The following is a 25,583-nucleotide window of genomic DNA, read 5'->3' on the forward strand; positions in this document are numbered from 1 at the left end:
TTTTTAGAGGGAGAAAGAGAGCAAATGGAAGAGAGAGAGAGAGAATCTTAAGCAGGTTCCACATTCAGTGTGGAGTCCAGCCAGGGCTCAATTCCATGACCCTGGGATCATGACCTGAGCAGAAATCAAGAGTCAGAACACTCAACCGACTGAGCCTTCCAGGGCCCCCTAAAGTCCGTTTTTAACATATCTAGGCCCTTCATGACCTGTCCCTTCTTTTTTTTTTTTTTTTTAATTTTTTTTTCAACGTTTATTTATTTTTGGGACAGAGAGAGACAGAGCATGAACGGGCGAGGGGCAGAGAGAGAGGGAGACACAGAATCAGAAACAGGCTCCAGGCTCTGAGCCATCAGCCCAGAGCCTGACGCGGGGCTCGAACTCACGGACCGCGAGATCGTGACCTGGCTGAAGTCGGACGCTTAACCGACTGCGCCACCCAGGCGCCCCATGACCTGTCCTTTCTTAACCTCTCCAGCCTCATAAGACTTCCTACCCCTTATTCACTGTTTTCTGGCAGGAAAACTTTTATCTCCCTGGCCAAACACTCTTAACATATTTTAAATAGCTAATGCATTATAAATACATTTTAAAAGATGCAAAAGGCAATACAGTAAAAAAGCCACCCACCATCCTATACCCTCCTCGATCAGAGTTATTTTATCTCACGTTTCCTTCAAGTACCTTCTTTTTTAAGTTTATTTATTTTGAGAGAGAGAGGAGCAAGCAGGAGAGGGGCAGAGAGAGAGAGAATCCTAAGCAGGTTGTCACTGTCAGCACAGAGCCCAACGTGGAGCTCAAAATCATGAACTGTGTGAGATTACGACCTGAGCTGAAATCAAGAGTTCAACGCTTAATCACCTGAGCCACCCAAGCGCCCCTCCTCCAAGTAACTTTATAATTTTATATTAAATATTTATGTCTCGGATCCATTTGGAAATTATTTTTGCGTATTGTCTTTCCAGTTGGCTACACATTTGCCTCAACGCTTTACAGAATAATCTTGTATTTTCCCCACTGGTGTGAAATATCCCTTTATTATATAGAGTATTCCCATTCGTATCTGAGTTTGTTTCTGGATTCTCTATTCCATTTCATTAATCCCTCTATTCATATACTATTACCAAACTGTCCTCATTATTGTAACTTTTTTTTAATGACTGGCATGCCTACTTCTCCCTCAATACTCTTTCTCTGGAATGTCCTGGCTCTTCTTACACTTTTATTCTTCCAAGTGAACTTTTAAAGTCAGCTTGTCCAGTTCCAGAAACAATGCTGTTTTGTTTTTATTGAAGGATCTATCAATGTTTAGATTAATTAGAATTATAGCACTTATCACGCTGTTTTATAAATTGCCTGTATACTTGTCTGTATCCATGTGAGTTCCATAATACTAGAGACTTTAGGTCATCTTTGTGTGCTTTATGCCTGGGACAGATTCTGGCACACAATAGTTGCTCAATTAAGTGTCGTTAAATGAATGAGTGAATGGATTGCTGAATCCTTAAAGGCTCATGTCTGGAGTCAAAGTTGATCAATATATTTTTTTAGGGTATGATCTCATAGAAATAACAGTAATCATTAATGTTATTAATCATTACACAATAATAGGGGCACCTGGGTGGCTCAGTCGGTTAAGCATCTGACTTCAGCTCAGGTCATGATCTCATGGCTCCTGAGTTTGAGCCCCGCGCCGGGCTCTGTGCTGACAGCTCAGAGCCTGGAACCTGTTTCGAATTCTGTGTCTCCCTCTCTCTCTGCCCTCCCCCTCTCTCTACCCCATTCTCACTCTGGCTCTCTCTCCCTCAAGAATAAATGAACATTAAAAAAATTAAATAATTACACAATAATAAAAGGGGTTGTATATTTGAAAAAGCAATGACTTTGTATGCCATGTAGGTTACTGTGACTTTGGACAAGTTATATAACCTCTCTGAGGGTTTTTCCCCATCTGTGTAATAAATATACTACCACCTACTGTGAAAGTTGTTGTATTACATGAAACAGCATTTGTAAAGCATTTCACAAAGTGTCTGGCAGATAGCAGCGCTCAGTGGATGATAACAATTCTACCATGTTACTAACATCTGTAGAACTTCTTTTCTAGGACTCTATCTGATTGACATGAGAGATTAGGACAAGGATGCTTGTAAAAGTCAATGGTGCCATAGTTTTGTGGTGGAAAATATTTTAATACAAGACTCCCTATATTTGAGGGAGAGAGAACTGAAATTGCAGGAAATCATTTCTTTTCACCAGTGTTTTCCAAATTGTGACCTGGGGACTACCCATAATGGATTGCCCTGAAGGTCTTACTCAACCCTACAGAACCCTGGGCCCTACCCCTGAATCACTGAATCAGACTTCCCAAAGGGTCGAATCCCCAGATTCTAACAAGTTCTTCGTGTGATTCAGATGCACAGTAAAATTTGAAAATGTTTTTAGAATAAAGTTAGTTTTCAAGGAAAAATATAGTCTTGTCTGAAACCAGGAAATGTGAAGGTTGTTTACAAACATCGTGATACAGAGATGCTTCCCCAATAAGGAAAGGCGAGACATCACTGATCAAGAAATTAATCACCGTGGCTGACTTGTGTTGCCTTTTCATCCAGCTACTCATCATTCATCCATCCATCCATCCTTCCATCCATCCCTCCATTCAACAGATGTCAGACACTGGACAAATTGTATTATAGCCATAGTCTGCAAACTGACAAATTCTCTTCCTGAGGTAAAGTCAGGTCTTTGCTACTCCTCAGCTATTCCAGAGACAGATGCTCCAACTTTTGCTTCTTTGGGGCTTGTGGCAACCAGCCCTGTCAAGTAATCATAAATAGCCCCACAGCTGTTGACCAAGGTGAACACAGATAGGCTCTGATCAAGTGGTCTGGTTAAGCATAGATCTTTGCAGAAAGTGGTGGGAGAGGGAACTCTGGGGGTAAGTTAGCCAAAACGTCATCGAAGTTAGGAAGCATTTCTTTCTTTCTTTCTTCCTTCCTTCATCCATCAGCACCTTAAGGGAGAGGTGATTATAGGCTAGTTAGCACTATACTTTTGTATGGAAGCTACAAAGATGGAAACTGTTTCTGCCCTGAAGGGGCTCATGGTGTGGAGGAGGTGACAGACATCTAAACACCTGACATCACTATAGTATAACAAAGGCTGCAATTGAGAAATGTACAAAGTAATGTATTAACACAGAGAAATAAATTTTTGCACAAGCAGCAAAACATAATGAGCTCTGGAGTCAAAACACACTTGGGCTGGGATGCTGGCATGCCACATTGCAAGTCGGGAAACTTTTCTGAGCCTCAGTTTCCCCATAACCAAAACAATGATTTTATTAGCACCTAACCTACCTCATAAGGTTGCTGTGTGTATTAAATGAAGTAATGCTCTGCTCACCTACTTCAGTCATTCAAAAGTACCACTGTCATGATTTTTGTCATGTTCATATAGCAATGACATTTATTTAATACTTTTACTTATATTGGTTCACCTTTTTAAAAACAGTCCCCAACATTTCATTATGAAAAATTTCAAACATTCAACACAGGTGAACGAATTTTACACGGAACATCTATAAACTCACCACCTACATTCTACAGTGAACACTTTACTATATTACTATACTGGCTTGATCACATTTCTTTCTCTCTCTATATAATATATATTTATATTTTAATATATATAATTTATTATGTTGATTTATATAGTTAATATAAATTAGAATTAATGTGTAAATAATAAAAATACAAAATATAAATATATAAATAAATATATAAATATATATTATATAAAAATATATTAAATAAAATATAAATGTATAACTATAAATTAATGTGTAAAAAATAAAAATATAAAATATAAATATATAAATATATTATATAAAAATATATTAGGGGCACCTGGGTGGCTCAATTGGTTAAACATCCGACTTCACTCAGGTCATGATCTCACAGTTTGTGAGTTCAAGCCCCACGTCAGGCTCTGTGCTGACAGCTTGGAGCCTGGAGCTTCAGATTCTGTGTCTCCCTCACCTGCCCACACTCTGTCTCTCTCTGTCTCTCAAACATAAATAAACATTAAAAAAAATTAAAAATATATATATTAAATAAAATATAAATGTATAAATATAAATTTAAATAAAATATATAAATATACAATTATATATGATAAATATATTATATACAAAAATTATATATGTGATATAAACATATGTAACCTATAGATACAAATAATATAAAAATATAATAATTATATTAATTTAATCATTACATATAAATATATATAACTTATATACTTATATATATCAAAATAATTAAAAAATCAAAATAAATCGCAGACAATACACTTCCTCCTAAATACTTCAGCATGCATATCATTAACTAGAGTTCACATTTGTTTACAGTGTTTTTCATTTCATGTTAAAGTTACATAAAATGAAATGTATAAATCTTAAGTGTCCATTCACTAAGTCTGACAGATACATACACCAGTGTAACCCAAACCCCAATCAAGAAATGGAACAGTGGGGTGCCTGGCTGGCTCATTTGGTAGAACATGTGACTCAGAATCTCAGGGTCACGAGTTCAAGCCCCATGATGGGAATGGAGTGTACTTAAAAAAAGAAAGAAAGAAACAAATGGAACATTAACATCATCCCCGTAAAATTCCCCTCATTCCCCTTCCTGGCTAATCTCTTTCCCACCCCCACCCAAGAGGCAACCACTCTTTTGATTTGTTTTCACCATAGATTAGTTGTGTCTGTTCTAGAATTTCATATAACTGGAATAATACAACATACAATCTTTTCTGTAAGGTTTTTTATCAGCATTATGTTGGTGAGATTCATCCATCTTGAATCAGTAATTCATTCCTTGTTATGGATGAGTAGTATTTCCTTGTATGAATAAACCACAGATTTATTTTTTTTAATAGATTTTTTTAATGTTTATTTATTTTTGAGACAGAGAGAGACTTCGCATGAAGGGGAAGGGGCAGAGAGAGAGGGAGACACAGAATCGGAAGCAGGCTCCAGGCTCCGAGCTGTCAGCACAGAGCCTGATGTGGGGCTTGAACTCACGGACCATGAGATCATGACCTGAGCCAAAGTTAGATGCTTAACCGACTGAGCCACCCAGGCGCCCCTCACAGATTTAAAAAAATCACCTTCCTATTGGTGGACCCTAGTCTGTTTTTAGTTCTGCCTGTTATGAAAAATGTCTCTATGAACATTCCTATATAGGTCTTTTTGTAAGTATGTTTTCATTTACCCCGAGTAAAATTCTAGGAATGGAATTGCTGGGCCAGAAGGTCAGTACATTTCAGTTTTGTACCAACTGCCAGATCTTTCCCCAAAATGGCATACTATTTGACATTCCCACCAAGTTAGAGTTGGCGTCTGATGTTACCAGTCTTTTTCATTTTAGTCATTCTGATGCATGTATGGTGTCACAATATGATTTTGATTTGCATTTATCTGATGACTCGTGATGTTGCATCCGTTTTCATGGGTTTATCCACCATTTGCATCTCTTCCTTTATGAAATGCCTCTTCAGAGGCGCCTGAATGGCTCAGCTGGATAAGCATCTGACTCTTGATTTCAGCTCAGGTCATGATTTCACGGTTCTTGAGATCACTAACAGTGCAGAGCCTGCTTGGGATTTTCTCTCTCCCTCTCTCTCTCCCCCCTCCCTGCTCTTGCTCTCTCTCTCAAAATAAACATTAAAAAAATGTTTTTGACCTAACTTTAGCAATTGGGAAATCAAGGGGTGTGAGAGAGCAAATTCTTGACCACTAGAACTATAAACCAGTGAATTTTCACGCTCTCTCCTTACAATTGTTTCTTCAAGGAAGGGAAAGTGGCGATACATGCATTTTTGCACCAAACACCCCTCCAATTCAGGGGGACTATCTCGCACTGTCAAACTTGATGAGGCAACACTACCTCCTTCCCTTCCTGGCAGAAAACTGCACACACGTCAGACCATGACTCAACCAATCAAATCTTTTGATAGATAGAGTGTGAGCAGGGGAGGGGCAGAAAGAGAGAGAGGGAGACACAGAATCTGAAACAGGGTCCAGGCTCTGAGCTGTCAGCACAGAGCCCGACGCGGGGCTCAAACCCACAAACCTTGGGACCATGACCTGAGCCAAAGTCAGACGCTTAACCGACTGAGCCACCCGGGCACCCTGCACTTGGCATCTTGAAGCTTGAGGAAGTATCCTGGAGATGCAGGTCCAGATGGAACCATACCACGACTTGGTGATAAGTGCCCTGAATTGGTGACATCAGCAGTGGACACTTCCTGAGAGAGGAGACCAGAGCTCGATTTCCCTCCTCTGCTGCCCTTCATAGTTAATGCTTTGTGAGTTAGGTTCTCCAAACTTCCATCAACACCATGAGTCCCCCTGCCTCTAGGAGACTCCTTTTCTCCTTTCAGTGGCCAGAGTGGGTATCTATTCCATGCCAAGAACTCTGACTGGCACAATAAACTACTAAGAGGAAAGTGCCCTGAACCATCTAGAAGGGATTGTGGCGTCAGAAACAACATGTCCATAATAAACTCTTCAGATTAGGCAGAAATGTCCCCTCAAATTGTAGGAAAGCTTCACTTAGAAGTTATGTCTAGAAAAGGTGGGTAGGTATTTTTAAAAGATGTTTCTTCCTTGAGCTACAACCCGATGTCTTCCTGTGATAGCTGTGTATGAATATGTCAACTTCCAGCAGACATAAAACTCCCTGAGGGCAGGGGCCCTGTTTCATCTTTTAATTTACAGCTGCCTTACATGCACTGGCCTAAGCTCTCAAAAACGCACGTTGTATGATCCTCTTTACCTGTACTCTCATCCCTCAGATTGCTACATTTATGTTCAAAGCTCTCATACCTAATTTTAGATTCAGAATTTCCTTAGGGGACTTTGTCTTTATTTTATTTTTTAATGTTTTTATTTACTTTTGAGATAGAGAGACAGAGCATGAGCAGGGAAGGGGTAGAGAGAGAGAGGGCAACACAGAATCCAAAGCAGGCTCCAGGCTCTGAGCTGTCAGCACAGAGCCTGACGCGGGGCTCGAACTCACGGAGTGTGAGATCATGAGCTGAGCTGAAGGTGGACGCTTAACCCACTGAGCCACCCAGGTGCCCCAGGGGACTTTGTCTTAATTGAAGCCCAACAAGGTCATCCAGGGGTCTCAGCTAAGTATCCTTTGGAATCTGGGGAGATCAGTAGTGTTTCAATCAAAGAATGCATTGACAATTCTTTGTCCTCTCTAGACACTCTGGCTGGGAGTTAAGAGGTATGGTGCCCTTACTGACTTCCACTTAATGGAATTACAAAAGGGAGGAGGAAGGGGGCACCCGGATTTGAACCGGGGACCTCTTGATCTGCAGTCAAATGCTCTACCCCTGAGCTATACCCCCATGACCTATTATTCTTCTCTTCCTTGTCCACTTAAGGTGACTCAATACCACCAGGTTCCACCCACACCAGAGCTCTGGCAGGCTTTGTGTTCTAAAGCTCCACCTTCTTTTGTATCCATCATCTGCTGTGGCTTTTCTCTTGGTCACCAGTGAACTGGGTGGGGACACTTGAAAAATGACATCCTGGAAACTAGCTGAAAAGGAAACTGATAGAGCACCAGCAGAGAAAGTGCCCACAAGCACTGTGTCAGAATTACTAGATCAGAATCCAGAGGCTAAAAAACACCCCCAGATATCCCCTTGTTCATGCCCTGACTCTTGATGGACTGAGGGTAGAAAGGAGAAGGAAGATGTCAGTTATTTTGGATGGGATGACTCTCAGGAAAATCACAAAACCCTTCTCAGGGCAACCAATGACAATCCCTTTGGCCGAATCCCTTTTGGCTCAGTTCTTGATGGAACATCAGTAGCCAGTGTCTAACCCAGGGCCCTGCTGCTGCTTGGGGCAGAGCTTTGTGGAGGGCTCGGTGAGCAGTGCAGTTTCTTCTTACATGGACGGGGGAGAACTGAGGCCTCCTTTCAAGCCTGGCACTCGTGGGCATGGGGCGTAAGGGCACAGGCCTGAGGATGGCCTCTCTCCTCCCACCTCCTCTCCAAAGGCTAGAGAAGCAGAAGGTGAAGAAACTAGCTGGCTCCGGTCCCAAACTTGGGAAAGAAACAGCACACTTGGAGGCATAATAACATCACTGTTTATATAAAAGTAGAATTGAGAGATCGTCTGAACATCTGTCTTCTATTCAGGTCAAGGGGTGGGAAGGGAAGAGATGCTGTCAGAAGAGAGGGAATCGGGTGACCTCTCCAAAGACCGACGGGCGCTGGCGGAGGTCTGGGGTGTTCCTGCGATAGCCAAACCGACCATTGAGCCCGTTGATCATTTTCAGATCAGCATTGTAGTTATCATGCCCTGTCACCTGCTGGAGGGAATGCCCTTGGGGGCACAGAGAGAAGCCTGAGCCTGCATTCAGCCACCACCCCCCTCCCGCTTGCTTCCCCCCCCCCCGGCCCCCGCCGTCCCAGGGCTGGTATAGAACATGCTCCCCATGTCCCAGCTAAAACCTCAATCCTGGAGTGTCTCAAGGGTCTTGATTAAAAGCCAAGGGTTGATGAAGTCAAGGAGACAGCTTTCTAGAAACCAAACCACATACCACGAGTAGTATACAGGAGGAGTGTGAATGGTATGTGCTAGCACAGGAGGGGCCAGAAGATTCTGGGCTTGGCCGAACTTGCCTTGCTCCCAGGAAGACTGAAAACATTTCACCCTTGCTTCTGACCCATCTGGAGAAAATGGATGAGCTCACTTTGGCCAAATGGTGCACAGGAGCATGTGACTAGAGTGTGGTGAAAGGGCGATGGGGTTGGGTGGGAGGAGGGTTCACACTGTCAGAAAAACAGCTCTCAACCCTTCCTTTCTTGTTGCTAAGTTGGGCTCGGAAAAGGAGCAGGACACAGCCTGCTCAGGCCGGGAGCAGTGAGGGGAACATGGGTTTTAGAGTTGGAAAGAGTGGAACTCTGATCCCAGCTAAGCCCTTCTTGGCCAATCACTTTACCACCCTAAACTTCCGTTTCCCCGGCTGTAGCACAGGGATAGCGTGAGGGCAGAAAGCATCTGACATACAGTAGGCACTCAATCACTAAATATAAGGAGCACAGTGACACCATCTGCTCATGCGTGAGAAGAAAAGCTGGAGGATGCAGTCCTTGGGCCTCTTCCCCTGAAAACAGGGCTCTCTGTGGCCAGGTTTCTCTCTGAACTGGGGGAATGCACATCACTCTTCCAAGTGGGTCCATGGTGAGGCTGGAAAGCCAGGTGGCACTTGCCTGCCCCTGCCCAGTTTCTCCGGTTCAGGTATCTCTGTCCTTGCCCGAAGATGTGGAAATAATCCACTATCCAGCCATCCCTGCCTGTGCCCCCGAGATCCTGAAAGTGAGGGAGAAAACAGACTGTCAGCCACCATGCTGAGAGGTGCACACGCAAACTCCCTTTGGGCTTATTTTGGGGAGAGAGAAGAGGTCACAGCCAGGGGTAACTGGGCCAGACAGATTAAATATAAATATACGTATTGACCTATTATCTCTCAGGGAGAGGCAGCATAGCTGGGCAGTTAAGGGCTGTCTGTTGCCAGACAGACTGGTTCCAGTCCAGCTCTGCCACTAACAAGCTGTGTGACCCTGGGCCAATGACACAGCTTTTCTGGACCTCAATTTCCTTCTGGCTTTAAGGAGGGTTGCTGAGAGATTTAAGTGAGATAGTTCCAATAAAGGGCCTGGCATAGTAAAAGTTACTTAATTCACTTTAAAAATATGCATTATCGGGGCAACTTGGTGGCTTAGTCGTTAAGCAGCTGATTTTGGCTCAGGTCATGATCTCACGGTTTGTGAGTTCAAGTCCCACATCGGGTGAGCTTGAGCTCTGCTTCGGGTGAGCCCCACTTCTGTCTCTCTCTCTCTCTCTCTCTCTCTGCCCCTCGCTCACTTGCACACTTCTCCCTCAAAATATAAACAAACAAACAAACATACATACATTATTTGGGGAAGCCTGGCTGGCTCAGTCTGTAGAGCGTGCCATTCTTGATGTTGGGTGTGTAAGTTCAAGCCCCACATTGGGGGCAGGGTTTACTTAAAAACAAAACAAAAAAATAAAAATCCCCATTATCTTTTTTTTTAAATGTTTATTTATTTCTGAGAGAGAAGGAGAGGGAGAGAGAGAGCACATGCGAGTAGGGGAGGGGCAGAGAGAGAGGTAAACAGAATCTGAGGCAGGCTCCAGGCTCTGAGCTGTCAGCACAGAGCCCAAAGAGGGGCTCGGACCCAGGAACTGTGAGATCATGACCTGAGCCTGAGCCAAAGTCGGAGGCTTAACCCACTGAGCCACCCAGGAGCCCCAAACCCCCATTATCTCTATGCAAATGAAGTAATACCTACTACGAACGGTTGTGATGGTTAAATACTTACAAATGGAAAATTTAAAAAGTGTGCACACCATATTATTTTCAAGCTTTTAAATACTCAAGTTTTTCTCTTTTTTCCTCCTAGACTCTGGTTCTGTCATAAAAATTACATGAGTAATTACACGTACACCCTCAAGCATGCCACATACAGATGTGTCCATATACATGCGATATACACGCAGACACGCAGACACAAACACTGAGATCACACACAAAAAACCCAAGATTTGTTCCCAGAATAACCCCCGCTAAGCCCTCCTCTCCCCTACCCATACCACTGTGACATATGGAGACAGAAATATTGGAGGCAAAGGTGTTGAAGCCATCAGCAAATAGCGTCAGGATCTTTGATCCCGGGTAGGACTCTGCTGAGAAGGGGCAACATCCACGAGGGGAAAGGGCTGGGGAGAGTGAGGTAGCAGAGGTTCGGGAAGCTTCCTTCCTGCCTGCTCACAGAAAGTCCCATCGAGGGGGCGCCTCTGCAACTATGACGTCACCGACGGAGGGCGCCCCGCCTGGCAGGTGTTCGCTGAGGTCACAAGGATTTTCGCGCTCTTAGAGAATCTGTGGTGCGAGATCACCCCAAGGTCGGGTCCATGACATCAAAAAGGACAATGACACCGATCTATTTGGGAGAGGCCAGGTTCCAGGCCCGTTCGCTAAGGCTTGCAGAAACCCAAAATGGGAACATTCTCAAATTCAGGGATGGAAAGTGATTTTGTGAGCTCAGTGAACTCAATACCTGTCATCCGCCTGCGCCAGTTCCGGGGGTTCAGTAAGAAAACCGAGGGGGTGGGAGGGCCCGCCCGAGGGGTAAAACGCCCCGCCACAGGGTCGAGCTCTGTGGGGACAGACAGTGGGATCGTCCGGGGCACTCTTATAAATAACCTGTTCAGTCCGGCGCAGCACTGGCGGAACCACGCGGCTCCGGAAGTATCGGCGGGCGTGGTAGTCCTGCTGAGCGTTGTAGGGCGGAATCGCCGACCAGACCTTGGGCCTCAGGCGCTCATAGGTGCGGGCCATGGTGCTCACGGCCACACCATCCAAGATGAAGCCCTTTTCCAGCCGCAGAGGACACTCGCACACGCGCGACATCCCAACCACTACAGCCTCCGAGGGCCTTTCTGGTGGGAATTGAGGGCCCTAGGTAGGGGCTCCCCTGCGCATTGTGACGTGTCAGAGACTCCTGCGACACAAACCCTATGGCCCCATCTAATAGGGTAGGCTCCTAGGGCTGTGAGGGAAGTTGCTTGCGTGGCCGTGAGATGAAGGATGACCAACAGGAGACCACGCAAGAGGAATTGGAGATTGAAGAGGGCGATTACAGAACGTGGGCAGTGTGAACGCAACTGGGCCCCGCCCCCCTATATACATTTCCCAAACTCCGTCTCCTTGGGAAGCTTGTTTGTACCCAGAATGATCAGAAAGTTCAGATAGCATTTACTTCCGACTCTCATTTTACACAAGTGGGAATTGAAGCTCAAGAAACATTGGGATATTCCCTAAACCCACTTAGTGGTGGATCCGGAGCCAGAATTCAGGTCTCCTGACTTCCAGGAAGTCCTCTTAAAGCACTTCTCCCCACCCAACCCAATTATTTCCATCAGCTAGTATTCCTCCTCCAGCTTAAAAACAACAACAAAAAACAAACAAACAAAAAAACAAAAACAAGAAACCAGCAGGTTGACACATTATCCCCTGGCTAATTTTTTTTTGTATATGTGACAGGATATAGCAAACCATGAACAAAGATTTTCTCTAGTTGTTGTGACTACAGGTGATTTTTATTTCCTTCTTCAACTTTTCCCCTTGAAGAAGCCCTTACACAGATGGTTTAACCATCAAACTACTCCTCACACCCAACTCTGAGATGCGATTATCCTACACGAGACAACAGGATCAGAAGTCTTTTTTTTTTTAAATTTTTTTTTTTTCAACGTTTACTTATTTTTGGGACAGAGAGAGACAGAGCATGAACGGGGGAGGGGCAGAGAGAGAGGGAGACACAGAATCGGAAACAGGCTCCAGGCTCCGAGCCATCAGCCCAGAGCCTGACGCGGGGCTCGAACTCACGGACCGCGAGATCGTGACCTGGCTGAAGTCGGACGCTTAACCGACTGCGCCACCCAGGCGCCCCAGAAGTCTTTTATATTCACTATATGAAGGCACGTGTATTAGAAAAGGTTGCTTTATATACGCAGAAAACCACTAATTCTGGCAATACTCAGCATATCGAAGGTTTCTATACCATGAAAGGCAAATTCCTAGAAACCTGAAATTATAGGTTAATGTCTATAGTTTGAGTCTACTCTGTTACAACTTGAAATGGACCCAGGCAGAACATGTAAGACATAAGACAAGGAAGGGAAGAGACCCAGCCCTCACTATTTGAAGGTGAGAAATTTCACATGTAGAGTTCACACAACAGGATAAAAAGGACTAATTTTACATCTCCTGTCACATTAAAGACTTCAATCTCACCAGGCTGGAGGATAGGGGGCAGGAGGAAGACAGGTCTGTTTTAGACTTCTGAATGTATTTCTAAAACAAGATAGGCTCAGTCTAGACAGCACCAGATCTCAATCTTGGCTGCTGCACCTCGGAATCTCCTGGGGAATCTTTAAAAGGTACTGAGGTCTGGGTCCTACCTCCATAATCTGACTTAATTGGCCTGTGATATTGCCTGTACATGTCTTTTTAACTCCTCAGGTTGAGGACCACTACTTAAATCTAATACATTCCATGCAGAATCTTGAAGGACAAAAGGGTAATCTTACTGAGGATGTGCTGGGGTCCTTATATCCTCTCATCTCTAGCCTTACAAGAGAACACTTAAGGCTGGGTATTTTCAGAATACTGTTAATCTCAAAATAAGATGCATGAACACAAACCTCACTCTAAAAAGCCTATTCCAACATCTTTAGGCCACACTATTGACCCAAACCTGCCAAATGGTCATTTTTCCTCAGGCCTTGAAACATCACATAAATGTTCTCATGGTTTAGAAAGAAAAGTTACAGGGGCACCTGGGTGGCTCAGTTGGTTGAATATCCAACTCTTATTTTAGCTCAGGTCATGATGCCATGGTTGTGAGATTGAGTCCAGTGTAGGGCTCCACACTCAATGTGGAGCCTGCTTTAGATTCTCTCTTAAAAACAAAAACCAATGTCCAACTCCTCCTTCAAGTAGAATTTGCCAAGGTTTACACCCACTGTGCTGGTATCATCACATCACCTTTATTTTTTAAGGTTTTGAAGTTTTTTTTTTTTTAAGTTTAGAGTGGGGAAGGGACAGAGAGAATCCCAAGCAGGCTCTGCAATCTGGGCCTCCAACTCAGGCACTGTGAGCTTGTGACCTGGCTTGTGCTACCCAGGCGCCCCCATCACCTTTTATCCTCGAACTAAGGTTTAGCAGGTACATTATACAGCCATCCTGTCAAAATGTTTTGATAGCAAAAAACCTGATAACTTAAAATAAAATAATTTAATCACCGTTCATAAAAGCAAACCCAATGGCAGTTACATACATGTTAGGTTTTACAAATAAAGTCATTTATGTGCCAGTTTACCCAAAACCCAGAACTGCACAAATATGCATCTATACACCTGAATCTGGTCCTTCCTCACGTCGCTCTGGACCTCCATGTGTGTCTAGGATCTGACCATTCACTCTACATTATCTCAAATGAATTGCAAGGCAGTTACCTGGGGTAACCTCCTATCAAACAGTACCCACTATCTGCGATTTAAGGACTCCAAACCCAAATAAGTTTTTACAGCAGAAATTGGAAAGTCCGTGTCTATAGAGTCGAAAAGTGCAAGTACTGTTTATCTTTGTTTCACACATGTCCCCAGGAAGTTTGCACTGAGTAATTTCATTTTACAAAAGGACGCAAGGGCTAGGTGGTGTCAAGAAGAGTAACGTGTACAAGAGAACAAGAAAGCAAACACTGGGAGCACATAACTTTTACTTCTTTTTTAAAACAGATAAAGGAAATAATCATGCGATGCTGCCAGCATTGGATGCAATCCTGGGCCACAAGTCTGCACACTCCTTTGCAACGGGTCCTGTGATAGCAGAACCTGCATAAAAAAAGAATGTGGTGACAGGTAAGATCAGACAGACCCAAGGTTAAATCGTCCCATCTCAAAGACCTAGGGAACAACGTGGATACTTTCTTACCTTTCATTTCACCTTTATTATTTACTATGACCCCCGCATTATCTTCAAAATAGAGGAACACTCCATCTTTTCTCCGGTATGACTTTCGTTGTCGAATTACCACTGCTGGATGTACTAAAAGGGAAAAAAGGGTAGCAGTCATTTAACCTGTCCCAGTGCCACCACAAGAGAGCAGTTTACATCCCACCCAGTTCCCCAACATTTCCATTTGGACGGAATGCATACTCACCATTAGCTTTTCATTCCCTAAAAGCAAGTCTGAGAGACAAACCCCTTATCAAACACCAATCGCCCCTTATGGAAAGACCTTACTCCAAGTCAAAACTGCCTGCATTTCCTTCAAGTGTAAATTTGGACCTTCTTTCAGGAGAACAATTAGCAACATACCAGCAGGAAACTTGCTAAGCACCTTCTATGCTTTCACCCAACAGGTGGGGACTGTTAAGATCCTAGTATCACAAAATGGGACCCCCTTTAGAACTGAAAAAGTAGTGGGGCGCCTGGGTGGCTCAGTCGGTTGAGTGTCCGACTTCGAATCAGGTCATGATCTCGCAGTTTGTGAGTTCGAGCCCAGCATTGGGCTCTGTGCTGACAGCTCAGAGCCTGGAATGTGCTTCAGATTCTGTGTCTCCCTCTCTCTCTGCCCCTTCCCTGCTCATGCTTTGTCTCTCAAAAATGAATAAACGTTAAAAAACAAACAAACAAAAAAACCCTGAAAAAGTAGAGGCCAAGCTATTAACTCATTAGGCAATGTTCCACCCCAGTACAGATCAAAACTTCTAAGAAAATACACACCTAGATGTAAAAATTACTGCCCTCCAAGATTATGTTGGAACTGAGTATGTACCATGTTAGATTATATAAATATCAGCTCATTTACACATGAATTTAGCCAAAGAAACCCTGCAACTTCTAGCGTGCATATGTGTACACACTCCTTGAACTCCCTGAGTATGTCCAGGATCGTGACCACACACTCTACTTTATCTCAAATGCCTAACTGCTACTGCTGGGCACATACATATGTTAATAGAGCAAAAACTTGGAATTAACCCATCTGTCTCATGGCAAAAACACAAAACAGAATCATTTAAAAATGATTAGGTCTATCTGTAATTTTTCATATGTAGTACAATCATCTGTGAAGCAAGAAGAATGGGTTAATGGGAAGGTCATGGTCCCATTTAAACAAGAAATTTTTTGCACAGAAGTCAAGAAAAAAGGACATACGGCAAAATATTAACAGTGATCATCTCTTGGAAGTCTGAAAGTTGGGCAATTTTAATTTAACTTCTATTGCCTATGTAATTAACTGGGTTTAACTTTTTGAGGAACTGTTTTCCAGGGTCTTAAGTAACTTCTAAAAACTTACCTGCACGTAAAGTGAACACTTTCCCAGATCTTCACCTACTGCACTTGAAAGAACTAAAGTCAGACACAACCTGCATGCAAATCTTGACAGTCACTGAACAAGTTACTTAATAATCTGAGGTTCAAGTTTTCCTCTTGGAAAATAGAGATAACAGTTACATTGCCATATTCAAGGTCAGACACTGCAAATACAGGATTTTTTATAGGACAGGGATCCTGGCTATCCTTGAGGCAAATACTGTCTCTATACATAGACTCTGATCAAGTTTTTAACAATGAAATACACGTTGAGGGTTAACTAGTATTTACTAAGAGCCTCCTGTTGAGCCCTTATCTACTCAAAACCATTTTTTAAAAAGTAAACTCTATGCCCAACATGGGGCTTGAACTCATGACCCCAAGATCAAGAGTTGTATGCTCTACCCAGAGCCAGTCAGGCACCCCTACTCATAACCATTTAAATTCTCACAAATGACCAATCTAGCAGATGAACAAGGCCACACAAATCCAAGACTTTGACTTGCAAAACTGCCCCTTTCCACTGCCTGCATTTCAAGTTTCTGCTATATGGAAGCCTAACGTGAGGGGATGTATTCATTTGGCAGAACCCAGAACAAGTAAGACATTGATGGAGTTGGAAATTCACAACTATTTTTAAAACCATGAAGTGTTCTCTGGTCTGTCCCACAATAATCAGATGGAGACCAACAACATGTACTGCTGCCATCTCACCAACGGTGACAAGCGGGTTGCTCTGCCCTTCTCTGACAGCTTTCCAGGCCACAGATCAGACCCAGCAAGTGTTCTAAGAGGAAAGCCTGTCCAGTCACATGTAGATCTCAATTTACACATTGATTAATCGATGTTTAACCACAATGCTTGGTACTCCTTGCCTACCAAACCCTCAAGTGGTATTAAAGGAGAACAAAGATTTTTGACCCAAAGGCTAAAAAAACCAAGCGGTAGAGATGTGTGTTTATGCAGGTTTACCAGGAGTAACTGCAGTATGTGGCCAAGACCCATCATATTTGTACTGTATATTCAAGTGATAGCTCAGACTCCTCAGGAAGAGGAAAACATTCCAGGGCAGACAGACTAAACAGGTACAGGAGGAAAGTTCCAAGAGCTGAAGTTAAGTTCACTGAGTGTTAGAAGCTCTAAAACCAGACAAGACATCACAAGTCAGAAGTGCTCCAAAACCTTCTCCCCTCGACCAACTCCTACACCTAGTGGGGATTAAGCAATGACCAGCTCCCCGTTTTAGTGTCTACCAGAAGAGATTTAGAAGCAACCATGACAAACTTTTGACAAGTCACAATCTTGAGTTAATCTCCTCTATAAAAAGAACCTGCCTTAAAACACGAAGAATATGTTATTCTGTACTTACAAAGTGCTAGGTGTCCCAGGCCAAATGCTCTACACGCTTTATCTGAATCTCACAACCACTTTATGCAAGTTTTCATTCTTCCCTTTCAAATCAGTAGTTCCAGGAAAGGAAACTTGCCTGACACCTGGTCAACTCTAAATGCCTATTAAAAAAACAAAAAACCAAACAAACCCCACATTTACTGGGGCATCTGGCTGGCTCAGTTAGTAGGGCATGTGACTCTTGATCTTGGGATCCTGACTTCAAGGCCCATGCTGGGTGCAGAGGTTACTTAAAAACTGGGGCGCTTAGGTGGCTCAGTCAGTTAAGCGTCTGACTTCAGCCCAAGTCATGATCCCCTACTTCGTGGGTTCGAGCCCCGCGTTGGGCTCCGTGCTGACAGCTCAGAGCCTGGAGCCTGCTTCAGATTCTGTCTCTCTCTCTCTGCCCCTCCCTCCCCTGCTTGCACTGTGTCTCCCAAAAATAAATAAATACTAAAAGAAATTTTTTAAATTATACACACACACACATATATATACACTAAACACCACCATATTCATTTGTAGCTGAGAAATCAGCAATGAACCAGACAGTTACCTGATCTTCTGAACTTAAGTAGAAGAAACAACTCTAATGCTACACAAAAAATACCACTTGGATTTAGGTTACTGGAGGATGGGGGGCGGGGGGGGGTGTTGGTGGATGGGGAGATGTGTTAACGAGGAAGTGAGCTAAAGATGATTGAATTTGAGTATTCCAGGCAGGAGGCACAAAGTACAAAGGATCTGAAGCACCAAGGAAGGTGGAGGGAGAAATCAAGACCTGAAAGCAATAGAGCTGGAGAAGGCACCATGAAGAAGGACTAAGTTCTACAAGGACAGGGCTTTTGTTTCTACAGGTATAGGTACCTGATGTGGTTTAGAACTATCCACTGAACTCGGGGAAATGGCAGGGTAAATATGTACTTCCTCGCAGCTTGTATTGGGAACCAAGAAAGAACTTAAGTAGGGAAATGACAAGCCAAGGTTTACATTTAAGCCAGCCAGGTGCCCCAAGACTTACACTTTAAATTTTTTTTTTTCCAAATATTTATTCAGTTCCTGACAGAGAGAGAGAGAGAGAAAGCAGGGGAGCGGCAGAGAGAGAGGGAGACACAAAATCTGAAGCAGGCTCCAGGCTCTCAGCACAGAGCCCGACGCTGGGCTCAAACTCAGAGACCGTGAGATCATGACCTGAGCTGAAGTCTGCCACTTAACTGACTGAGCCACCCAGACACCCCAGACTTACATTTTTAAAAGATGGGCCCTGACTTCAGTGTGGCAAATACACTTAGGGCGTAAGGGGACAAGGACAAATGTAACAATGGGGTGTATGGCTGGCTCAGTCACTAGCGCATGTCACTCTTGATCTCAGGGTAATGAGTTCAAGCCCCAGGCTGGGCAGAGATTACTTAAAACAATTAAAAAAAAAAAAAGCGACAGATACAACAAAACCAGATAGGGAAGAGAATAGTCTCTAACACAGCCAAGAGCAAAACTTCAATTGCAGATAAATAGCTCAGACTTCCTCTCAAAGAAAATCAAGCTTTTAAGAAGCCTTGAAAATGGTAGAGTAACTGTTCCATTTTCTAGTAAAGGGCACCTGTCCACCAAGCAACAGGAGGACTCAGGACCTCCACTCACCCTTCTTTCTGAGCTCTGGTTTGCCTTTCTTCACTGTGGCCATCACCATGTCACCCACGCCAGCAGCAGGAAGTCTATTCAGTCTTCCTTTGATCCCCTTCACAGAGATGATATACAGATTTTTGGCTCCTATAAAAGAATGTAAACAAACATGACTTTTTTGGAGAGCTTATTAAGCAGTTCTCCAGGTGTAACATTTCCCCCCCCACCCCGTCACTTCCAGACCCTCTCCCTCCCCTTACTCCCAAAGAGTTAGTTGCCCCCCCCCACACCTGACCAAGGTGCAATACCTTGTCACACCACCGATTGAAGCAAAACAACACAGCATGCTGCTGCTTCACCCAAAAGCAGTGTTTTTCCTCTGCCCTTTCTTGACGGCTCAGTGGGTCATTAGTCAAGGCCCAACGAGTGCTTTTAAAAGGGGGGGGGGGTTGGCAGGGTGCAGCTGAAGGTCTCACCCGTGTTGTCAGCACAGTTGATCACGGCTCCGACCGGAAGACCCAGGGAAATCCGGAATTTCGCACCGGAGGACCCACCACGTCCTGCGGGTAGGAAGGAACACAGGAATGGGGTCGCTGTCTAGTCATGGTTCGGAGTTGCCCTCACACTCGTATAAATTCATTCGCACGTGCTTTGGGAAACGGCAGACTAAATTCCCACTCTCTGGGATTCCACCTACCCCTCCCCATGTGCCACCCCGTTCTCATGGCGAACAGCCAATTCCACACTATTACCGCCTTTACGTGGAGAGTAAGGGGCCCGAACCACCCAATCTTCGTTCCAGCTTTTGCACCACGTAGCTCTTCTTGCAAGGCGGGAGCCCGCACAAGTCGCCCAGCATAGGGCCTAAGCCAGCCCCACTTCAATTCCATTACTGGAGCTCTAGGCGCAGAGCGACCCTGCGAGGTTCGGTCTAGAGTCCCGTCCGGATCCGGCCAACTCAACCCGCCAGGCCCCCCCAGCCGCTTTCGGCAGCCCTTCCAGCGCTCTCTCGCGGCCCTCCTCTCCCTCTCCGCCCGGGAGGAGCGCAAAGCGCCACAGCTGCCCGTGGTCGCGCTCCGGGCGCGACCAGCAGCCACCTCGCGACAGATGGCGAAGGATCTCCCAGATACTCACCTCGCTTCGACATCTTTGCTCAACAAGGAGTCGGAAAAGGAGTCAGTGCAAAGGACTCTGGGATATGAACCTTGATGCCCCGCCCAATCCCGTCACGTGTCCCGGAGCCTGCTCAATCCGCCTCTTCCCTCCACCGCTTCAGGGCGCAGTTTTATTACGTAATAAATGCTGGCCGTCGGGTTAAGTTCTCGCGGCGAAGTGGGCGGTGTCGGCGCTGAGGGCTGCTGGAGCGAGTGACGTCCGGAGTCTCCTTTTTAAGAAGTCTAATGTAGTCGGGGGCACAGAAACATTGGTAAATTTACCCAAAAACCTCTTTTGAGCACGTAATACGCGTCAGGAACTTCGCTGGACCTTAGAAGCTCAGAAATGATTGATTAAAAGGTTCTGTGCTGTGTAGGGGCCCCCCGAAGAACACAGGGCGTGGGGGACCGAGCGAGAAAGCTCTAAACGGTACGCTTAGGATGTGGTCTTGAAAAAAAAAAAACTGTGCTGAAAAAGAGATGGCGAGTAAAAATAAACAAATGTGAAAGTTCCCTCCCCCCCTCCCCCAAAAGGATGTGGTATTGGGAAGAGCCATTCTAGTGCTGCAGATAATCCCGTGTGCGGTGTGTGTAGGTGTGTGTGTGTGTGTGTGTTTGGTTCCATACCCATTTGTATTTTAGAGATCCTGGCATGTCAGTTACCCCTTTTATAGCTTCAACCTCCCCATTCTGGCCTCTTTCCTTCTGTTGATATATTCAAATATTAATTGAGCACCTGCTTTATGCCAGGTACTGTCATGGGCATACATTAGACTACATCAGGGGGAAAAACAGATAAACGATTCTGCTAGGGTGGCAATGACAGTGGGTATTAGTAAACAATAGATACAATAACTGCAGTGTATAGTGTGTTAGATGATGCATACCATGGAAAAGTAAAAGAACAAGGTAAGAGGCATCAGGAAGTGGGTGGAGGGGCAAATTGTAATTTGAAACAATGTGGTCAGTGTGGGCTCCATGGGAGAAGCTGATATTAAAGCAAATAAGATTATTTGATATTAGATTTTAGGTGAGGGAGTTCGCAGGGAAGGGCAGTACAGATAGTCATGAGCCAGTGAAGGCTTCCTAAGGCATGAGTGTGCCTGAGATCACTCTAATTGAAGCTAGACTGTGGGAAAGGACACAAAGTTACAAGTAAGGAGATGTGCTAGGAAGCTCTTGCAATACTCAGGAAAGAATGATGGTGATTTGGACTAGAGTGGTAGCAGTAGAGGTAATGTAATGTGGTCAGGTTCTGGATGTGTTTTGGAGGTACAGCCAACAAAATGTGGGGCATGAAAGAAAGGAAGGAATCAAAATGTCTCCAAGGCCTTAAACGTCTGAGCAAGCTGAAAATGGCCTTGCCATTAACTGGCTTGGGGAAAACTATGGGGGAACAGATTTGAGGGTTAAGAACCGGACTTCAATTTTGGACATGTTAAGTTAGATGCCTATTAGACAACCAAACAAAATTCAAATAACAAGTTGGACACATTAGCCTGGAGTTCTGGAGAGAAGGATCTATAAATTCGGGAGTTGTTAGCGTATAGGTATACAGTTGACCCTTGAACAATTCAGGGATTAGAGGCTCTGACCCCTCCATGCACTCAAAAATTCATGTATAACTTTTGACTCCCCTAAAACTTTACTACTAGCCTACTTGACCAGCAGCCTTACCAATAGCATAGACATATTTTGTATGTTGTATGTACTGGATTCAGAATACTGGACTCTTAGAATATAAGACAGAAAATAAAATGTTATTAAGGAAATAATAAGGAATAGGGGTGCCTGGGTGGCTCAGTCAGTTAAGCAGCCGACTCTTGATTTTGGTTCAGGTCATGATCTCATGGGTTTGTGAGTTCGAGCCCCACCTTGTGCTCTGTGCTGCTGTTGTGAAGCCTGCTTGGGATTCACAATCTCTCCCACTCTCTCTGCCCCTCCCCCTCAAATAAATAAACTTAAAAAATAATAATTTAAGAAAATCATAGGGAAGAAAAAATACATTTACAGTACTACAATATGTATATTTTTAAAAATGCATATATAAGTGGACCAGTGCAGTTCAAACCCATGTTGTTGAAGGGTCAACCGTGTTTAAAGCCATGACAGTGGATGAGATCATAAAGAAGTAAGGATAGGGGTACCTGGAGCAAACGACTCTTGATCTTGGGGTTGCAGGTTCGAGCCCCATGTTGGATGTAGAGATTAATTCAAAATAAAAAAAATCTAGGGGACCCTGGGTGGCTCAGTTGGTTAAGCATCTGATTCTTGATTTCAGCTCAGGTCATGATCTCATGGTTCGTGAGTTCAAGCCCTGCATCAGGCTCTGTGCTAATAGTGTGGAGCCTACTTGGGATTTTCTTTCTCTCTCTCTCTCTCTCTCTCTCTCTCTCTCTCTCTCTCTCTGCCCCTCCCCCACTCACACACTCTTGCTCTCAAAATAAATAAATTTAAAAATCTAAAAAAAAAAAAAGTAAGGATAAATAAAGACCATGAGCTAAGCTCTGGGGCACTTCAACATTAAGAAGTCTATAAATCTGTACATTTATAAATCTCTCTTATCACTCTTAAAATGCCTTCAGTTGATCCCACCAACTTCTCTAGCTACCAATTTTTCACTCTCTTTCACTTCTCAACCAAATTCCATGGGTTTCTGAACATATGATTTCCTTAGCAAATGTGTCTCTCTTGATAAATGGAACCACCATCCATCCAGGTGTCCATCTGAGACTCTTAGCCAAGTCCTTTTCAGGTTGCCTTCTAAAGGTCTGTTGTAGGGGTGCTTGGCTGGCTCTGTGTAGAGCATGGGACTCTTGATCTTGGGGTTGTGAGTCCAAGCCCCATGTTGGATGTGGAGATTACTTAAAAAAAAATCTATAAATAAATAAGCAAACAAATAAATAAATCTTAGGGGCACCTGGGTGGCTCAGTCGGTTAAGCGTCCAAGTCTTGAGCTCAGCTCAGGTCTTGATTTCAGAGTTGTGGGTTTGAGCCCCATGTCGGGCTCCGTGGAGCTTGCTTAGGATTCTCTCTCTGCCCTTCCCAGGTTCATGCTCTTCTTCTCTCTCAAAATAAATAATTTTTTTTTTTTAAAAAAGTGTCTGTTGGGGTGCCTGGGTGGCTCAGTCAGTTAAGCCTCTGACTTTGGCTCAGGTCATGATCTCGAGGTTCGTGGGTTCGAGTCCTGCTTCGGGCTCTGTGCTGACAGCTCAGAGCCTGGGGCCTACTTCGGATTCTGTGTCTCCCTGCTCCTCCACCACTCGCGTTCTGTCTGTCTCTGTCAAAAATAAATAAACATTTAAAAAACAGTGTCGGTCACGTCTATCCACTTCTTTCCATCTCCTCTAGTCCTGCTAGGGTCCATCTCTTACTTAAACTGCTTTTGAAGCCTCCTAGCATACCTCCTGACCTCTATTTCTCCCTCTTCCACCCACTCTCTCATGGCCAAGAATCATTTTTCACAAATACAAATATTACAATGTCACTCTCCTGAAAATCGTCCAGTGGTTTCTAGTGCTCTTAGATCAAAATTAAAATCCATATGGTGGTCTACTAGGCCCTGACCTGGCCTCGTCCTACCTTGTCAACCTTATCTTGCACCATGCTTGCTCTTGTTCCAAAGAGTTGACATTTTAGTCCCAGATACTGTCCATGCTCCTGAATACCCATAAGTCTCACACATGCTCGGAACACTCTACCCTGCCTACCCTCATCATGTACATCATGTCTACTGAAGTTCAGACTTCAGTTTAAATGTCTCTTAGGGAGATCTGCCCTGACCCCCATCCTAGGTCAGGTCCCCCTGTTGTAAGCTATTTTGACATGCTGCATTTTTCTTTCATACGATTTTATTTTTATTATTTAATTTTTTTAATGTTTATTTTTGAGACAGAGCGCGAGTCGGGGAGGGGCAGAGAGCGAGGGAGACACAGAATCCGAAGCAGGCTCCAGGCTCTGAGCTGTCAGCACAGAGCTGGATGTGGGGCTCACAAACCGTGAGATCACGATCTGAGCCGAAGTCAGATGCTTAACCGACTGAGCCACCCAGGCATCCCCCTCTTTTTTTTAATTTTTAAAATGTCTTTTATACTATTTATTACAATTCATAAATATACATTTGAAGATTTTTTGTTGAATGACCCCTCCCCCCAACTAGTCTATAACTAGTCTATAAGTTGCATAAAGCCTGGGTTCATGTTCTTTTTTTGTTCAACAGTATATCCCGAGCACTTAGGATAGGGCCTCACTCAGTAAATACACGTTGATTGGTTGGTGAACAAATGAAGAAGTTGATCTCAATCATCTCCATATGTCAGCATCCTTGCATAAAGGAGCTTTCATTCACTTAACGGCAAAATTAGAAATACTTGGAATATATAGTGTTTCTTATAAAGTTACATTTACTCAATTTAAAGGACTGCCTATTATTCTGGAATTATCTTCTTTTCATCTTTTTCGGTGTTAAAAATATTTCTTACAACCCTAAATCAGCTTTCCACCCTCCCAATGCCACTGTTTTGTGTGTGTGTGTGTGTGTGTGTGTGTGTGTGTGTGTGTGTGTGTAATTTCAATGGTCCATGAAAACCAAAGGCCTGGGAATGATCAATCTCTACTTCCTTATTTCTTGCATGCACACATTCCTTGAACTCCTGTAATCTAGCTTATGTCCTCACTACATGACTAAAATTATACTAGAAATTATATATGTTGAAAAATTATACTAGAAATGTCACCATGACCTACTTGTTTTCAAAATCCAAGGACACTCCTCAGTCTTTATCCTACTTGACCTCCACAGCATTTCACATTGTGACCATTCCCACCTTCTTAACACTCTTCACCCATGGTTTCCATGATGCTACTAACAATAGAAGTTACTATTTATGGAATGTTACTGACTACTAGTCATTGAGTTAAGCATGTTACTAGAATGTGACTTCTTGGATCCTCCCAATAACCCTCGTATTATTATTCTCACTTTACAGATGAGAAAACTGAGAAATAAAAAGGTTAAGCCATGTGTCCGAGACCACACAGCTTGTGAAAAGCAGAGCTGAAATACCACCCCAAACCTGGCTGATTCCAAAGCACAGGCTCAAAGTCACTATGCTCTCTCCTCCTGTACTTCCCTGGGTGATCACGCCCATCCTGAGAGCTTCAATTGTCTTCTATATGCTGATCACTTCCCCCATCTATATCTCCAGCCCAGACATTTCTGCTTAGCTCTAGCCAATATATGGAACTGGTGATTGGGATACTTTTACCCCACAGGCTCTTCAAACCTGCCAGGTCCAAAACAGAAACCATCATTTCCCCAGGAAATCTGCTCTTCTGCCTGTATTAGTTTTCTTTCCTTTTTATTTTTTTAAGTAAACTCTACACCCAACATGGGGCTCAAACTCACAACCCCGAG

At 43.9% G+C, this 25,583-nt stretch overlaps 2 protein-coding genes and 2 non-coding genes across 4 annotated transcripts; all 4 read right to left on the minus strand.

Moving 5' to 3' along the window:
• Positions 1-7,350: 7,350 nt before the first annotated feature.
• TRNAC-GCA lies at positions 7,351-7,422 on the minus strand. Its single transcript has one exon. It is a non-coding gene; the product is annotated as a tRNA-Cys (tRNA).
• A 754-nt stretch (positions 7,423-8,176) lies between these two features.
• Positions 8,177-11,583, minus strand: CE1H17orf98 (chromosome E1 C17orf98 homolog). Its single transcript, XM_030295984.1, has 3 exons — positions 11,319-11,583; positions 9,301-9,400; positions 8,177-8,410 (listed from the first exon to the last, which is right to left on the minus strand). Exons 1-3 carry the CDS (start codon positions 11,523-11,525, stop codon positions 8,253-8,255), a joined length of 465 nt encoding a protein of 154 aa, XP_030151844.1. The 5' UTR covers positions 11,526-11,583; the 3' UTR covers positions 8,177-8,252.
• Positions 11,584-14,377: 2,794 nt separating this feature from the next.
• Positions 14,378-20,246, minus strand: RPL23 (ribosomal protein L23). Its single transcript, XM_030295983.1, has 5 exons — positions 20,148-20,246; positions 19,490-19,573; positions 19,032-19,160; positions 14,613-14,726; positions 14,378-14,512 (listed from the first exon to the last, which is right to left on the minus strand). The coding sequence occupies exons 1-5, from the start codon at positions 20,158-20,160 to the stop codon at positions 14,430-14,432; spliced, it is 423 nt and encodes a 140-aa protein (XP_030151843.1). The 5' UTR covers positions 20,161-20,246; the 3' UTR covers positions 14,378-14,429.
• LOC115501903 lies at positions 19,321-19,455 on the minus strand. Its single transcript, XR_003964954.1, has one exon. It is a non-coding gene; the product is annotated as a small nucleolar RNA SNORA21 (small nucleolar RNA).
• Positions 20,247-25,583: the final 5,337 nt, after the last annotated feature.

The sequence above is a fragment of the Lynx canadensis genome, chromosome E1 (assembly GCF_007474595.2).
Source record: "Lynx canadensis isolate LIC74 chromosome E1, mLynCan4.pri.v2, whole genome shotgun sequence".
Taxonomy (NCBI): Eukaryota; Metazoa; Chordata; class Mammalia; order Carnivora; family Felidae; genus Lynx; species Lynx canadensis.

Excerpts from the sequence above, each read along its gene's own strand:
- RPL23 (XM_030295983.1), bottom strand. Across the intron at positions 19,161-19,489 it reads CAACTGTGCTGACAACACGG|GAGCCAAAAATCTGTATATC; the intron begins GTGAGACCTTCA and ends ATTCTTTTATAG. Across the intron at positions 14,727-19,031 it reads ACCAGAGCTCAGAAAGAAGG|TACATCCAGCAGTGGTAATT; the intron begins GTGAGTGGAGGT and ends TTTCCCTTTTAG.
- CE1H17orf98 (XM_030295984.1), bottom strand. The coding sequence starts at position 11,525 with ATGTCGCGCGTGTGCGAGTGTCCTCTGCGGCTGGAAAAGGGCTTCATC. Across the intron at positions 9,401-11,318 it reads TGCTGCGCCGGACTGAACAG|GATCTCGGGGGCACAGGCAG; the intron begins GTTATTTATAAG and ends CCTCACTTTCAG. Across the intron at positions 8,411-9,300 it reads GAGAAACTGGGCAGGGGCAG|GGCATTCCCTCCAGCAGGTG; the intron begins GCAAGTGCCACC and ends TGTGCCCCCAAG.